We start from the raw sequence: 18,716 nt of genomic DNA, 5'->3' as shown, positions 1-18,716 counted from the left end.
AAATTGGAAAAGAAGAAGTAAAACTGTCACTGTTTGCAGATGACATGATACTGTACAGAGAAAATCCTAAAGACACCACCAGAAAACTACTAGAGCTCATCAATGAATTTGGTAAAGTTGCAGGATACAAAATTAATATACAGATATCTTTGCATTTCTATATAACAATGAACTATCAGAAACAGAAACTAAGGAAGCAATCCCATTTACAATCACATCAAAAATAATAAAATACCTAGGAAGAAACCTACCTAAGACCTGTACTCAGAAAACTATAAGACACTTTTGTAAGAAATTGAAGATAACACAAACAGATGAAAAGATATTACGTGTTCATGGATTGGAAGAATCATTATTGTTAAAATGACCATACTACCCCAGGCAATCTATATATTCAATGCAATCCCTATCAAAATATCAATGGCATTTTTTTCACAGAACTAGAACACAATTTTAAAATTTGTATGGAAACACAAAAGACCCTGAACAGCCAAAGCAATGTTGAGAAAGATGAACAGATCCAGAGATATTATGCCCTGACTTCAGACTGTACTACAAAGCTACAGTAATCAAAACAGAATGGTACCTACACAAAAACAGACACATAGATCAATGGAACAGAATAGAGAGCCCAGAAATAAACCCACACATTTATGGTCAATTAATCTATGACAAAAATAGCAAGAATATACAATGGGGAAAAGCACTCTCTTCAATAAGTGGTGCTGGGAAAACTGGACAGCTACATGCAAAAGAATCAAACTGGACTACTTTCTCACACCATATACAAAAATAAATTCAAAATGGATTAAAGACCTAAATGTAAGATTGAAAACCATAAAACTCCTAGAAGAAAACATAGGCAGAACACTCTTTGATATTAATCATGGCAATATGTTTTGGATCTGTCTCCTAAGATAAAGGGAAACAAAAGCAAAACTAAACAAATGGACTTAGAAAGCTTTTGCACAGCAGAGGAAACCATTGCGAAAATGAAAAGACAATCTACTGAATGGGAAAAAAATATTTATAAGTCATATGACCGACAGGGGGTCAGTCACATGTGAGATTATATGTGTGTGTGTGTGTATATCACATCACATCTTTATCCATTCATCTGTTGATAGAACAGTGGAATATTACTCAGCCATAAAAAGATGAAATATTGCCATTTGCAACAACATGGATGGACCTGGAGAGTATTATGCTTAGTGAAATAAGTCAGAGAAAGACAAATACTATATGTTATCACTTATATGTAGAATAATCTAATAAACAAAAGAATGAATATAACAAAACAAAAAGACACAGATATAGAGAACAAATTAGTGGTTACTAGTAGGTAGAGGGAAGGCAGGGAGGGGCAAAATAGGGACGGGGATTAAGAGTTACAGACTACCATATATAAAATAGATAAGCCACAAGGATATATTGTAGAGCACAGGGAATATAGCCAATATTTTATAACAACTTTAAATGGAGTATAATCTATAAAAATATTGAATCATTATTTTGTAGACCTGAAATTAATATATATTGTAAATCAACTATACCTCAATAAAAAATTTTATATTGCAAATCTATGTTTTCCCCAAACATTGTTGAAATGTACTTTTTAAAGTCTATGACATTTGTTAGGCCATGCCCATTGTTTTCTTTTCTTACTATTCTTAATATTAGGTAATTTGTTCACTTTATTTCAAGGTTCTGGCTTAAATGATGTTGAGGATATCAGTTGTAATTATGCTGCTTCTACCTTCTGCGCAATACATTTGTTAGATAGGAAATAGAGAGTTTAGTAGATATTCTACCCTTTGAATTAGACTTCTATTAGAAGATATCAGGATAATTGAAACCTCTTTTTCCTCTTTGTAGTATATTTTGGTATGAGTTTTGTAATGTTTTTTTGGGAAAGTATCATCCATATTTCTTTTCTGGATAGATCAGCTGTGGTATGCTACTGTATAGTATAAAAAGGTTTTCTTTCTATTTCCTCAGTTTTACTGTTTACCATACTTTACTATTAAGTTTTTGAGTTTCTATATAGGAGTAACTTCTGGAAAGATCAGTGGATTTGGCTTTGAAAATTTCTGGATTTGGGGACTGACCATGATATGTGAACTTGAGCAAGTCACTTATGCTTTGTGGACCTCAGTTTTTCCATATATAAATTAGGGATAATAATATTACTCATTATCATTTAGGATTACAAAACAGATTAGGATTTCAAAAATACATGACTGACTGTTAATGGTTTATACAAATAGTGCTTTCATGTTACATAACAAGAAACAAAAGATAGGCAGTCTAGCACAAGTATGGTAGCTCAATAATGACGTTAGGGGACTTAAGCTCTTCCCATCTTCCTGTTCACCATCCTTAGTGCATAAGACCTTTGCCCTCTTGCTTCCTGATTCATTGCCACAAAATGGCTACTATAACTTTGTGTTTTAGGCATAAAGAATAGGAAGGACTAAAGGGCTGAAGGAAAAAAAGCTGGTCTTAGTGAAGTTCTGTCTTTTAATTTGGCCAGGGAGGTCCTACTACTGATGTGTGCCTGCAGCTCATTGGCCAGAAGCATGTTACATGGCCACTCTTTGCTTCAAGGAAAGCTGGGGAATTATATATTTTAGCTCTTCAGTCTCTGTAGTAGAGGAAGGCAAAGGAGAAGGGATTGTGTTTAGGATTTGGGTCAGCTAGTCAACAACGTCTGCTTTCATTGATGGTTGGAAGAATTCAATGGTACACTGTATTTAAAAAATTTTACAGAGTGTAACTTAAATAGATGTATACTGTATTCATTATTCCTCTTACCTTCTATTGATGATCTTATAAACTAGAGTGTATTCTTAAATTTATTCTAATTTTTTATTCAAGGCTCAGAAAATCTATGAGATTATTACTTACTTGATTGTTAAATGCGTGCACCTTATTGCCTACATCCTAGAAATTAGTATAAATATGTTTAGGCATAAATATTGCATTATTTCCAACCAGCTCCTCTATTTTTATCTAAGAATGAGTGAGGACCATTCTTACATCTGGCTAATCTTTGTCAACCACACATCTTAATGCTCAGAAGGTAGAAGAAGTTGTCATGGGTTTGTTTTTATATCTGATCTTCTCTTTTAGGGCTCTTTTGATGTGTTTGAAAATCTTTTGCACAGAGTGATGATCAGCCCTGCATGTCACATGCCCTATTTTCTCTTAGGTGTCATTGATATTGCTTAAAGAGCCAAAACTTTCCTATTGGTACCATTGACATGGGCATTAGTTTTTCTTTTCCAAAGCCGTTGGTGTCAGTAGTGGCAGAGCAGTTTTTTTATTTTTAGCACTTTTTTTCCCTAAAATCCTTCAGTTTGTTACGTAAAACTTGAAAGTTTCTAGAGTTGTCATTCCGATTGCTGCTGATAATATCATTTGTCCCTATGATAATCAGCTGAGTTATCTTTTAATTTGTAAAAATAAACAAGTTACTTCAGGACATAAAAGGTCCTTGCTTTTTGGGCAGCATTCTAGATGAATGTTTGTTTTTGAGAAGGGCTGTTTTCTGGAGAATACATATGCTTTGAGTGAAAATCATACTGAAGTGTGAAAGGCAGCCTATCACTAATAGGAAAATAATTGGGAAAGAGGCAGTTCTCCAAAGTGACTCTAGCCCTACTCTTGCTTTCTTCAGTGACCCACAAAATACTTTTATATACTTTATATATTTAAAGGGCAATTAATGAGTCTGAATATACTCAGAGGTACATGAAAAATAGCAGTAGAAGTCCTAAGCAGCTATACCACAGAATGGCAGCTTTCATTTGAGCTGAATGGGCTGGGTGGGGGGTAAATTTGAAAACAGGCCAAGTATCCTGAATACACATGCTGGTGCTATCACCCAGTCCTACAGCCTGAAGTAGAGGGAATGACCTTCATAGTCACTAGTATTCAGGCAAGGTCGTATTATTTTTCTCCATGGTAAAATGTGTTAAGTAAAGGGACCAGGAGGCACATAAGTCCTGGATGTGAGCTGAGAAGGGGAATGGAGGAGTGAGAATCTTAAATGAGGTCAGAGAAAGCTAAGAAACAGAAATCTCCAGAGAATTTGGAGATGACCAGAGAAACTTGTAGGATGCATCATGAAGTAGGAGACCCTTCAGGTTTATTATTTCTGAATCTCTTCACTTTGATGAAAATGCTGGTAGCTTATAAATTCTGTCATATTGGGTGCAACAGGACTTTGATGTGTATATGGCTTCTGTTTTGTTTTGTTTTTTGCTGCCTGTATTCTTTCTTTCTTTTCTTAGACATTGTTCGAAGTGATGTTGCCTTGGATAAACAGAAAGGCTGCAAGATTGCCCAGCACCCTGATGTTATGCTGGAGCTCCAACGGGAGAAGGCAGCTCAGATGCATCTGGTTCTTCTAAAGGAGCAATTCTCCAATACTTACAGTAATCTCGTATTAACAGGTAAGGCTATTGGCGTTGGCTGGAATCTTAGAGCACTGTAGATTGATGGTCTCTACATCAATCCCAATAGTGGGATTCAGATGAGCTGCATCTGTCTGTCTTTTCCCACTTATCCCTTTTAAAATTGTGATGACTCTTATATTCATATAAAATATTTATTACATTTTGCAGATGTATTTTGGCTTGAGGTTATGGGCGGTTCAGCATGTGTGTTCTCAAAAGAGAGAACCAATGAAAACCTAATGAAGCCTTGTAAAAATATGACTTTTTAGATGTGTGCCAGTAGATTTGAGAAAATTACTAAATTTGGTGTCTAAGAAGCAGCTATTTTCCTCTTTCTGTGTATGCCCTTTCTGTGAACCCAGTGAATATAAAGATGAAATGTAAAAGAGATAATGATCCACAGGCAGAGCTGAGAATGTTCTATATTCTTGGTGGAGTTTGAAAATATCTAGGGAATTTGATTTACTTTTTAAGAACAAAGAGGCTATGAGACTGAGCCATACTCCTTTACATCCTTGGTTCTAGGAGGGAAATGAATATATGTGAGAGCTCAAAGGAGAAACAATTTTTGCAGGGCTGCTGCAGACTTTGCTGGTAAAGAGCATGTGAGTTGCATGCCTTTGTCAAGCTTCGGAAAAAAATTCTAATAGCACACTCTAATGTGAGAATCATGTAGGACTTGGATGAACTAAGAAGAGCAGTCTGAGTTACCTCCATTTTCTTAAGGGAATGCGAGGCAGATCTGCATTATCTTGATTCAAATAAATTTTAATAAATCAAAGTGTGTGTTTTCCCTTGTTTATGAATATTAAAAAAATAAAAAGATGGAATGCCTGACAGGCTATGAACATCTCACACTTATTTTTGTAAACTCCAAGTTAGGAAAATTAAAAAAATTTTTACAGGCTTCCTGGCATTTCACCATGTTGCTTCCAGCAACCAGGTTGTTTTGCTTTTGAAAAAGCACAAGTCTCTTCTGACTCTACATCTGTACCTGGTGGAAAACTCAGCAGCATGAGATGAAAGCCAGATTTAAATGTGGCTTTGGAGAGCAGAGAAGAGGATTATAGATTTCATAAGTATAGGCCCTATTTTTTGTTCTTTGATAGGTCATTAAGGAAGGAAAACTTAAAAATGATTTATGGCTAATAAATCCTAAATTGGTTAGTGAAACTGTGTTTAAGTTTAGATGTTTGGGAAGAACATATTTTTCTCCAAATTTCTTCTGTCTACCTCAAATGTACAAATAGTAAATGTATATAGTATTTTCCAATTCAGTTATTGGAAATGCAGTATTTTAAGCTATCCTTATTCTAATATTTTTAGGCATACATTAGAGATGTCAGACCCTGTGTTCTTTAATGTGGCATAGAAAGAGCTTAGGGTAATTCTAATCCTAAACTGTGCATCCAGAGTGTGGCTTGAAGGCATATTATCTTTGAAAACACAAGTGCTCTATTGAGTTCAATGGAATCTTTTCTAATTCTCAGTAACATAATCCCTTTGGATGTTTATTCTCAGTTCAAACTGTTGGAATCAACATTGTCAACTTTTACCCTGACAACTTGCTTACTTTCTACTAAACAAACTTACCCTAGAGAAGAGCCTCTTTCCTGCTCTCACTTCTCCCAAGCTGCTTCAAAGAGCCCTCAGGCATTTTCCACATTTTTCACCCAAATGCCTGTTGCAGAGGTGGTACCTTGCTGCAGACAGAGCATTTGGTGTGCCCTGGGTTGTTTACGTGAAAGTTCAAAAGGTTTTGGTGCCAGGTGTTGAGAAGAGATGGAGTCACTTCATTTTAGCAACAATGGTAAAACTATTTTACTATCCTTTAACTAAGTCTTTGATTTTACACAGTGTAGTTTTCTAATTGTTATGAAGTTTAATCCTTGATTTCTTGTATAAATTTTGAGAACATGGTCTCCAGACAGCTAAACATAATATTTAAACATAACTAAACTAACTTCTGTAAATATTTCCCTTTTTGGTGATGAATGTATATTGGTAAGGAGGGTGAGGTTGAAGGGGCAGAGACCTCTCAAATGAAGTGACTTTCTTTACCAACATGTTCAGAACACCTACCCTAGGATTTCTGCTTGGTGATGTTTTACTTATTTTGTATAACTCTGGCATGTTTGAAATGTCTGCCATGAAAGTATGTGGGAACAGGATGAGGAAACTGGGCCTCCAAAATCTCAGAAAGAGATCATTTTTTTTTTTTTTTTTTTTTTGCGGTACGCGGGCCTCTCACTGTTGTGGCCTCTCCCATTGCGGAGCACAGGCTCTGGACGCGCAGGCTCCACAGCATGTGGGATCTTGCCGGACCGGGGCACGAACCCGTGTCCCCTGCATCAGCAGGCGGACTCTCAACCACTGCGCCACCAGGGAAGCCCAGAGATCACTTTTTAATGTCTCTGCTCTCCCCTCAACCCCTCTCCCCAATTATTTACAGAATTTCATGTATATGTGTAGCAGTGTATCATGATTGTTTCCTGTTAGTGGTCAGTTAGTGGTATAGTCTTTATTTTTAAATTGGACAACTAAGTTAACAGTAGAGGAAAAAAATAAAGTGATTGAAATGTCAGTATAGTAAGAAATTAATAAAGTGATGGAAATGGCAGCTGCTTAAAAGCTTATTAAAAATGATGGCTCTTGCCCTTCACCTCACAAGCAAGCCCTCATTCTTAGGTGTTCCATCTTTAGCTGATCTGTCAGCATTGAGGTGAGAGGTATGCCTTCATATTCTGCATTCTAGCTTGCGATCTCCCTTAAACAGCCATCCTTCAGATGAGGGCAAATGATATTCTAGCTTTGAGGATCTTCTGAACATTTAATAAAAGGAAAACAACTCTACAGTTCTAGTGACAACCCAGTTAATGGAAACACGTGGTTCTTATTGTATAATATTGTTTTAAAAATGGATTGTATTTTTGCATGATATTAAACATGTCTTAATATCTTCATGTGAATGATTTACATGGTATTGGAAGTAATGTTAGCCTCACCTAATCTGGAGGGTTTTTGAAGTAAACTCTAAGGTTATGTGAAGGTGATGGAGGAATTCCAGGAGAACATCAATGATAGAACTATGTTAAATATGCTGCACTTTTTTACACTGACTCACCAACACATGCATGTAATCTTGTCCTGTAGCTTCTTGAATCTGAGAGTATTAAGTGTCACTGTGCATGTTACTCAAGGAGTGATAAATGAAAGGGAGAGTTTGGTAGGTGACTTTAAGAAAGAACAGTGATCATGTCTTCTGTATCTTTGTGCTCTCATGATTCTTAATGTGATAATGCTCTGTAAGTTTGTTGAAAATGTTCTGCTGTGTACACATTGTAAGTTCACTCAAAGACTACTTTTTAAGGGTTAATTTGGACATCTATTAAATAACTGTTTATAGGTTTGAACTTAGTTATTTGTCTCTCCTCCCCTGGCGAACCCCCCTCTTTTGAGGTATAAATTGAACTTTTGTGGCGGATGCCTGTACTATAATCAAATGAAAAACAGAAAAAAAGTTAAAAGCCAGCCTTAAGGGGCAATACACTTTCTAGGATTTTCTTTAGAACATAAACTCCCAGAAGGCAAGGAATATTATATTCGTGCTGCATTCTGCATAGTAATTAGAACATAGTGAATGATCCTGTAATGAAGTCAACTTTTAAAAAATTTGTGTTGTGAAGTCATCTAGTCAACTCTTGTTTCCAGGTAGCCTGAACCGTATAGCCATTATAAATGGATGGCATTACTCAAGATGCTTTCCAAAATTCCTTTATGAGGACTCTTGTTATGTTATTGTCTGCTACTTATGGTTTTGTACCTCTTCTTTCAGTCATTAGATTCCAAAATATACTGAGATTCCTGTGGTTAGCTTTATTGTATTACTGTGGTAAATGAATTGAGCAAAAGAGGCTCATACTTCCTTGTTGTGGCCAATCTTTCTAACTTCAGTTGAGCAAAGGGCCCAAATAAGTGTTCTTTCAGTTCTCAAAGGACTATATCCAGGTCTGTTTAATTATTTGCATTATATTTCATAGTATTGAATGTAACATACTTTATTTTACCATTTCCCTATTAATGTATATTAATTTCTATGCATATTTACACATTTATTTCTGTAGAATAGATTTCTGAAAGTGGATGTCTGGGTCAAAAGATACATATTTTTAAATTTTATGAATTCAGGTTTATTGAGGTGTAATTTACATTATAGTATAAATAAATTTGGACAGGTTAATATATTATAGAGTCATATAGCTATCATCACCATCAAGATATAGAACATTTCCGTCACCTTAAAAATTCTTTTGTCTCCCTTGGCAGTCACTCTCCTTTCTCAGCCTTAGCTGTGTCTGATCTGATATTTTTCCCTAAATGTCATATCAATGGAAAAATAAAGTAGTTGTGTGTGTTTGATTGTTTTCACTTAGCATGATGTTTTTGAGATTCAGTCATCTTTTTGCATTTATTAGCAGTTCATTTCTTTTTGTTGCTGAGTAATATTTCATGTTAAGAATATCCTACAATTTATTTATCCATGCATCTGTTGATGGACATTTGGTTTATTTCTAGCTTTTGGTGATTATGAATAAAGCCACTGTAGACATTTACTCTCAGATCTTTGTGTTGACATATGTTTTCATTTCTCTTAGGTAGGTACCTAGGAGTGGGATTGCTTGATTTTATGATGCCTGTTTATAAGAAACTGTCAGACTGTTTTCCAAAGTGGCCATACTATCTGGCATTCCACCAACAGTGTGTATGAGTGCTAGATATTCCATATCCTTGCCAATAATTAGTATTGTCTGTCTTTTAAATTTTAGCTATTTTAGTGGGTACGTAGTAGTAATATCTTTTGGTTTTAATTTGCAGTTTACCTTATGACTAATGATATTGAGTATCTGTTCTTTGCTTATTTCCTATCTATATATCTTCTTTGGTGAAGTGTCTGTTCAAACCTTTTGCCCATTTTAAAAAAATAATGACTTTTGTTTTCTTACTATTGAGTTTTGAGAGTTCTGTATATATTTTGGGCTACAAGTCCTTTATCTGACATACAATTTGCAAGTACATTTTTCCTCTGTGACTTCTCCTTTTATTTTTTAACAGCTTTTTTCAAAGAGCAGAAACTTATAAATTTGATGAAGTCCAGTTTTGCTTTTATGGTTTGCATTTAAAATTATAATGCATTCTGCCAGATAATTTTCAGAAAAGATTGTAGCAATTCCCATTCCCACTAGCCGTGTATGAGAGCAGTTATTTCCTAACATTCTCATTAGTGCTGGGTATTAGTGCTCTTTTCAATCTTTTCCACTTTAACAGGTGAAAAATATTATCTCATTGTTGCAATTTTCTGGCCAGAGCCAGGGCGAGTATATTTTCACATATTTATTGGTGATTTATATTTTCTGTTTTGTGAATTACCTATTCATATCTTTGCCTTTTAAAAAAATTGGGTGTTAATCTGTTTCTTATCAGTTTATAAGTGCTCTCTGTGAGTTAGGAATGTTAATCCTTTGTCCTATGTATTGTAAACCATTTTCTTCCCTGAATGTCATTTATTTTTCAACTCTTTTTAGTTTAGAGCTTTAATCTTTTACTATGACTGGAATTTATGTTTATATATAGTGTGATGTAAGCATGTAACATTGTTTTCTTCCAAGTAGCTAGCCAGCTTTGCATACACTGTTTTTTTTAAAATAAAACATTCTTTTGCCCCTGAGTTGAAACATCATATATGTTATATATTATACTCCCACATATATTTGTACCTATTTCTGAACTCTACGTTATGTTATTTTTTTATTCTTTATTTCTGTGCCAGTGTTATACTGTTTTCATGTCTGGTAAGGCTTATTAACCTTTGTTTCTCTTTTCTAAGGTTTTACAGCTATTCTCATATAGTTACTTTTTGAAATAAACTTTCACTTTCTCCAGTTAAAGAAAATTCATTGCTGGATTTTGATTGGAGTTATATTCAATCTGTATTCTAATTTGGGAAGTATTGATATTTTTCTGATGTTAAGTCTTCCACTTACGATGATATATCTTTTCACTTGCTCAGTTCTTGTTTTATGTTGTTTGAAAATATTTTATAATTTTTCTGTACCTTTCTTGTTAAATATATTCTTTAATATTTTATACTTTTGTTGATACTGAAAATGAATTTCTTTCTCTTTATAACTTATTTCCAGTATAAAGAGAAACTATTGATCAAAGACAAAGGTAGATTTTTTCTATTTTCTAAATTTTTACCTACTGTTTTCCTTTTATTTTCTAAAAACCTCCCCAAAATATTGAAAAATAGTGGTGATAGCTGCTTTTCACATGATTTTAATGAAGATGACTTCACTATTTCATGTGTATAAGCATCTGAATATTTATCCACTAAAACCAATCCCTTGAAAGTCAAAATATATTTTTTTCAAAATGAGAATGACTTTATTATTATTTATTATTATGACAGAGGAAAGATATTTTGATTAACATTCTTCTAGGCATCTCTCTATCCATACACACACATATACATAAGCCATAAATGTATAGGAAACACATATAATTTTATACAAACCAGTTTTATACAATACACATGCCTGTTATTTTGTAACATCCTTTTTCTTTCTTTTTTTTTTTTGGTAACATCCTTTTTCTTAACAATATTTTGTAGACGTCTTTCTATATCAAAGAACATAGGTTCATATTCTTTTTAATGGCTACATTAGAATTGCATTATTGTATGAATATTTTGTAATTGTTTAACTGATCTTCTATTGATAGACATCAGGTTTGTCCCTAATTTTTAATGATTATAAATAATGTTGTGATGAACAGCATTGCATATCTTTGTGCAATTCCTGTAAGTATGAGCGCTATGTCAAAGGAATAGACATTTAAAATTTTGATGCATTTAGTAAATGGACTTTCAGAAAGGTCATGCCAGTTTATACAGTGTATGAGAGAACTCACTTATCTTGTCTTTTGCTCATGCTGATTATTTTCCGTTCTTTTGTCTGTGTTATTGTAATAGACAATGATGGATACGGCATTGTTTTAAATACATTTCATTGCTTACTAGTGAGGTTAATGATCTTTTTACATTCTTTGCCATTTTTATTTCTTCTGTGAATTGTACATTTCTTTTTTTTTTTTTTTTTTTTTTTTTTTTTTGCGGCACGCGGGCCTCTCACTGTTGTGGCCTCTCCCGTTGCGGAGCACAGGCTCCGGACGCGCAGGCTCAGCGGCCATGGCTAACGGGCCCAGCCGCTCCGTGGCATGTGGGATCTTCCCAGACCGGGGCATGAACCCGTGTCCCCTGCATCGGCAGACGGACTCTCAACCACTGCGCCATCAGGGAAGCCCGAATTGTACATTTCTTTAGCCTTTTTTTTTTATTAAGTTATTGGTCTCTTTCTTATTCAATAATAAGATCATTTTATATATTAGGGATAGTAATCTTTTGTCATGTATATTGACAAAAATGTATTCTTGGGCTTTTTAAATTTGTCTTTGTTGTATTAATAGTTTAGTTGTTAAATATCATATATTAATAAATGTATGTGGAACCTAGGAAAATGGTACAGATGAACCGGTTTGCAGGACAGAAGTTGAGACACAGATGTAGAGAACAAATGTATGGACACCAAGGGGGAAAAGCCACGGGGTGGGGGTGGGGATAGTGATGTGATGAATTGGGCGATTGGGATTGACAGGTATACACTGATGTGTATAAAACTGATGACTAATAAGAACCTGCTGTATAAAAAAATAAAATAAAATTAAAAAAAACTAATACTAAACTTTCTTTGGGTTTTTTATATGGAAATATGTTAATATTAATGTTTCAGACATTACATGAAATTCCTAAAAATCAAAAAAAAATAGTTTAGTTGTTTTTCCGTTTTGTTTTTCTTTTTTCTCTTTCCCTCCCTCTGTGCTTATCCTGCCAGGCTAGCAGTTTGGAGATTGTCTCTGTCCTGCCCTTGGTGTTACTATTCTAGAACCAGGTATTATAGCGGTGTTTGATTCTGCTCTGTGATGGTATTTGGGATGTTGTACATCTAGTTCCTGGGCCACAAGGCCTGCCTGAGTCCTAGGTGTCCTGTAATCCCTCTCACTCCTTCTTTCTGCGACTTCCTATCAATTGCTGCCTCTGGCCCTAGGCCAGCAGTGCCTTTTCCCCCCCCCCCCCATTTAGTGAATCTGGCTTTAGTCTTCCATCTCTCCCAGGGCACCTTTTTATCTGCATTCTCTGTAAGTAGTTAAACTACTGGCTGCTACTGTGACAGTGATGAGGTTGGCAGGTTTGGAACATGGTGGTCCCTTGGTGCAGAAATGTGCAAGTGGTTAGGCAGCTTTTAATTCCACCTACTGTATTGATTCAACATGTGAGTTTTGGAATCAAACAGTCTGAGTTTGATTCTAGAACAGCCACTTATCAGCTCCCTTATCTCAGGAAATTTTTTTAATCCTCTCTTTAGCTTTAATTTCCTCAGGCGATTGTATCTTACATACTTCAGAGAATTGTCTTAGGGTTAAATGAGGTTTTGTACATAATTCCTTAGCGCAGTGCCTGAAACACAGTAAGTATTCAATATATGTTAGATTTTATTATTGTGATTAATCTTACTATGCTTTCAAATGCAAATGTTACTCTTGGGTAGCTTAGTTGCTTTTCTTGTACTGAAATCTCTCTGCTTTAAGACCTCAACTGACACAGTGTGGTAAGATAAAACCAATCAGAAACAATTAAAAATTTTTTAAAATATCTTTATTGGAGTATAATTGCTTTACAATGGTGTGTTAGTTTCTGCTTTATAACAAAGTGAATCAGCTATACATATACATATATCCCCATATCTCTTCCCTCTTGTGTCTCCCTCCCTCCCACCCTCCCTATCCCACCCCTCTAGGTGGTCACAAGCACCGAGCTGAGCTCCCTGTGCTAATTTTGAACTCTGCTGTTAGCTTGTGGTAGTTTCATGATAAATCTCCCAACCACTCTGAACCTTAGATTTTGTAGTTATCTAAGATGTGTGTAAGAATTAGTAAAATAAAGCATGAGTCACTAAGTCCCCTGGAAGATAATGGTCTGAAAATGTGTCATGTGTGGGAAGCATTGTTCAGAATTTTTTGGTCAAGCATTTTGAGTTCCTTGAAGGCATGATATTAACTAGATGAATATTAGTTGGTATTAGAATTATTCCTGAATACCCTAAAATTAAGATGTTAAGCTGAGCAGCACGTAAATTAGATGATACTTTACATATTTAGAATGAGCCCAATGCTATTAGCAAAACAGTGAAACGTCTGCATAAAAGTCAGTGGCCATACACAAATGCGTAGTCATGAGGTTATATAGCACATGACTAGCAGTTCCCCTTTTCTCCAACTTTTGGTTTTAAGTACAAAGATATTTACTCTGTTACTTGTAAGTCCTCTTATGAACCATCATATAAGTGAAGTTTTCTTCAAACTCAGTTCTTATTATTATATTCAGCAGACATAAAATTACATTTCAGTAAACATGATCAGAAAAAAGATAACATGGGAGAAAAGGATATAATTGCAAAAACTTCATTTTGTACATTAAAATCATTGTATTGGCAATAGTATAGAGAATCACTAAAGAATATAGTTTTTTAAAAAATAGTGGTCATGTTCTGCTTCTCTCAAAATTAAACTTGGGAGCATTGATTGATTTGTTTCAAGTTGATGGAATCTTTGTCTTTATGAATCACAGAATGAACTTCCTTGTTTTCACGAGTCTTTGTGTTAGGAGACTTGGGGAGATGGTGATTACTTCTTGCTTTTCACCCATACTCTGCAGAAGATGACATTGGAAGGAGTCCTTTGAATTTATTTATACTTTAGCTTTCCTATTTTCCACTATGAGAAGCAGTTTCTCATAAGTTCCTTCAGTTAGGTTGATGACATCATATCAAAACAGAATTGAATAAAAGCAATTTTTTGGACAGTGAATTAAGTGCAGACAACTCTCTGCAAGTCTGGTTGAATCCAACAGTGGATTTTAGAGTATTTAGCTAAGTGATATTTAAGGTCCAGGTGGGTATGGGAGAGGATGTATAGGCACTCCAGGAGATGTGCAAGGAAATCCATTGAGTGGAGGAGTTTTGCTGATTATTAATTAGACAGTCATCTTGTCAGAAGATTATTATAATCTTACAAGATGTCCAAAAAAATGCCTGAATTATCAAGAAGACTATTTGAAAATTGAAGTTGCATGTTATTTTTAACAATGTATCTTATTGAAAGTTTATATAATGCCCAGACATTATTATTAATACTATTTTAAAAATAGGAGCAAAAAGATTTTGAACCATTATAAACAATAAACACAATTTAAAAATATTGCTGAGTAGTTTAAAATTTCTATTTTGACCTCTGTTTTATAATGTAACTAAAATATTACTGCAGTAGGTGCATATGTAATATATGTATGTATTACATATATGTAATTTTATGTTATTATACATATGAGTTATGATAAAAATATTTTACCGATATGCAATAAAAAAATTTAGGGACCAGAAACCTATGAAGTCCTTGGTTCCTCACAGCAGCGTAGGAGAGTAGATATGATCAGGAACTTTAGGGTTCAACAGACCGAGGTTTTGATCCTACACTTACCATGTACTAGTTGTGTGAACTTGGGCAAACTACTTAGTTTCATTCCCATTTGTAAAATAGAGAAAATATTATCTTACATGGTTTGTGAGGACTAGATTAACTAATGTTATGAAGGGCTTAATAGAAAGCCATACACTTAATGAATGTTAGCTATTTTTGTTGTTATTATTTTAATTATTATTATTAATAAAGAGATTGTCCTTTCGGCAATCTTCCATAAATAAGCTCATGTCTCAGGTACTATCACAATGCAAAGTGAGAAAGAACTAAGTAGATTCCAAAAGAGGTTAAGTCCTTAATTTCATGATTATTGTCAGAAGTAAAGTTTTCCATGCATCTATTTTGCGTGTGTGTGTGTGTGTGTGTGTGTGTGTGTGTGTAAGGGTCTAGTTTTTGGAGGAAGTAGAGAGTTTATTGCAGAGATTATAGGGGCAAGAGCACACAAACACACTTGCCCACTTGCCACACTTCTTCCCCAGAGCAACTCTTGTCTCTGTCAGGGTTCTGAAGAGGAGAAATGCAACCATTCTACAATTTCTTTAGTCTTTGGACCATTTCCTTTGAATGTATAGCTGAATCACTTTGCTGTACAACTGAAACTAACATAACATTGTAAATCAACTATAGTCCAATATAAAACAAAAATTAAAACAAAGAATTAAATAATTTATAGGTAAGTAATATAATTTCGTTTTTTACACTAAGTTTAGAGATATTACATGTAGGTACCTACAGATATCATTTAGAATTAAAATTGTTGAGCAACTTGGAGGATCTCAATTTTTCTTCATTCTTGTTCTTTTTCCTTATCTCTTTCTTTTGCTTGTGTGAGGGTATACATCAGGGCCTCACCCTCTGCTTTCTCCCTTCAAGTTTTTATCCACCCTTATGGCTTGAACTGTCAGTAGAGGTGGGTCCTGATTTTGTGGGCTCTGTAGGTTATAGAATTTTATTTTCCCCCCTTTAAGACAAAGGCTACAACATTATAAACTCAAAATTACACACAAAAATTTATATGGAAAGGCAAGAGACCCAGAATAGCCAACACAATACTGAGTAAGAACAAATTTGGAGGACAGATACAACCTAGCTTCAAGACTTGATATAAAGCTACAGTAATCAAGATAATGTAGTGCTGGTGAAAGAATTGACAAATTAGGTAATGGGATAGAATAGAGAGTGCAGAAATAGACCCATACAAATGTCAGTTGTTGAGAAACGAGGAAAGGCAATTCAATGGAGAACGGTTGGTCTTTTCAACATATTGTGCTGGGACAACTGGACCCTTCACCTTTCACAAAAGTTAACTCAATGAATCATAGACTTAAATGTAAAACGCTAAACTATGAAACTTCTAGAAGATAACATAGAAGAAAATCTAGGTGACCTTGGGTTTGGTGATGAGTTTTCAGATATAACATCAAAAGCATGATCCATGAAATAAAAAATTGAAAAGTTGTACTTCATTAAAATTGAAAGCTTCTGCCCTTTGAAAGACACTGTTAAGAGAATGACTATGTTGCTTCAGAAATACTCTGAATTCTTTTTTTTCAACTTTTTGTTTTCTTTTTCAATTAAAAAAAATCCTGATTGGAGTATAGTTGCTTTACAATACTGTGTTAGTTTCTTCTGTACAGCACAGTGAATCAGCAATATGTATACATATATCCCCTCTTTTTTGGATTTCCTTCCCATTTAGGTCACCACAGAGCGTTGAGTAGAGTTTCCTGTGCTATATAGTAGGTTCTCATTAGTTATCTATTTTATACATAGTATCAATAGTGTATATATGTCAATCCCAATCTCCCAATTCATCCCACCCCCCACTTAACCCTTGGTATCCATATGTTTGTTTTCCACGTCTGTGTCTCTGTTTCTGCTTTGTAAATAAGATCGTCTCTAATTTTTTCAGATTCCACATATATGCATTAATATATGATATTTGTTTTTCTCTTTCTGAGTTCATTCTGTATGACAGCTTCTAGGTCCATCCACATCTCTACAAATGACCCACTTTTGTTCCTTTTTATGGCTGAGGAATATTCCATTGTTTATATGTACCACATCTTTATCCATTCCTCTGTTGATGGACATTTAGGTTGCTTCCATGGTCTGGCTATTGTAAATAGTGCTGCAGTGAATATTGGAGTGCATGTATCTTTTTGAATTATGGTTTCCTCTGGGTATATGCCCAGTAGTGGGATTGCTGGGTCATATGGTAATTCTATTTTTAGTTTTTTAAGGAACCTCCATACAGTTCTTCATAGTGGCTGTATCAATTTACATTCCTACCAACAGTGCAAGAGGGTTCCCTTTTCTCTACACCCTCTCCAGCATTTGTTGTTTGTAGATTTTCTGACGATGCCCATTCTAACCAGTGTGAGGTGGTACCTCATTGTAGTTTTGATTTGCATTTCTCTAATAATTAGTGATGTTGAGCAACTTTTCATGTGCCTGTTGACAAACTCCATGTCTTCTTTGGAGAAATGTCTATTTAGGTCTTCTGTCCATTTTTTGATTGGGTTGTTTGTTTTTTTAACATTGAGCTGGATGAGTTGTTTACATATTTTGGAGATTAGTCCTTTGTCCGTTGATTTGTTTGCAAAGATTTTCTCCCATTCTGAAGGTTGTCTTTTCGTCTTGCTTATAGTTTCCTTTGCTGTGCAAAAGCTTTTAAGTTTCATTAGGTCCAGTTTGTTTATTTTTGTTTCCATTACTCTAGGAGGTGGGTCAAAAAAGATTTTGCTGTGATTTTGTCAAAGAGTGTTCTTCCTATGTTTTCCTCTAAGAGTTTTATAGTGTCCGGTCTTACATTTAGGTCTTTAATCTATTTTGAGTTCATTTATTTTTATTTTTTTTATTTTTTGCGGTGTGTGGGCCTCTCACTGTTGTGACCTCTCCCATTGCGGAGCACAGGCTCCAGACATGCAGGCCCAGCAGCCATGGCTCACGGGCCTAGCCGCTTCGCGGCATGTGGGATCTTCCCGGACCGGGGCACGAACCCGCGTCCCCTGCATCGTCAGGCGGACTCTCAAGCACTGGGCCACCAGGGAAGCCCTGCATTTATTTTTATGTATGGTGTTAGGGAGTGTTCTAATTTCATTCTTTTACATGTAGCTGTCCAGTTTTCCCAGCACCACTTACTGAAGAGACTGTCTTTTCTCCATTGTATATCCTTGCCTCCTTTGTCATAGATTAGTTGACCATAGGTGCGTGGGTTTATCTTTGGGCTTTCTATCCTGTTCCATTGATCTATATTTCTGTTTATGTGCCAGTACTATGTTGTCTTGATTACTGTAGCTTTGTAGTATAGTGTGAAGTCCAGGAGTCTGATTCCTTCAGCTCTGTTTTTTCCCCTCAAGATTGCTTTGGCTATTCAGGGTCCTTTATGTCTCCATACACATTTTAAGATTTTTTGTTCTGGTTCTGTAAAAAATTGCCACTGGTAATTTGATACGGCTTGCATTGAATCTGTAGTGTACTTTGGCTAGTGTAGTCCTTTTCACAATATTGATTCTTCCAGTCCAAGTACATGGTATATCTCTTCACCTGTTTGTGTAATCTTTGATTTCTTTCATCAGTGTCTTATAGTTTTCTGAGTACAGG

The 18,716-nt window shown here is 35.1% G+C and overlaps 1 protein-coding gene across 3 annotated transcripts in view; it reads left to right on the top strand.

Annotated features, from left to right (window-relative positions):
- Positions 1-18,716, top strand: part of HPSE2 (heparanase 2 (inactive)) — a 573,943-nt gene that overhangs the window by 47,108 nt on the left and 508,119 nt on the right. For 2 of the 3 annotated variants that reach the window (XM_029201274.1, XM_029201273.1), the window contains exon 3: positions 4,296-4,457. The exons of the other annotated variant lie outside the window; for it this stretch is intronic. In XM_029201274.1, the coding sequence (XP_029057107.1) occupies positions 4,296-4,457 (162 nt within the window). The remainder of the gene's footprint in view (positions 1-4,295; positions 4,458-18,716) is intronic. 3 annotated transcript variants of the gene reach the window in all.

The sequence above is a fragment of the Monodon monoceros genome, unplaced genomic scaffold (assembly GCF_005190385.1).
Source record: "Monodon monoceros isolate NGI ecotype Baffin Bay Population unplaced genomic scaffold, NGI_Narwhal_1 Super_Scaffold_4, whole genome shotgun sequence".
In the NCBI taxonomy this organism is placed as follows: domain Eukaryota; kingdom Metazoa; phylum Chordata; class Mammalia; order Artiodactyla; family Monodontidae; genus Monodon; species Monodon monoceros.
Note: the sequence above shows the minus strand (reverse complement) of the source record. Positions and strands in the feature narration are given on the sequence as shown.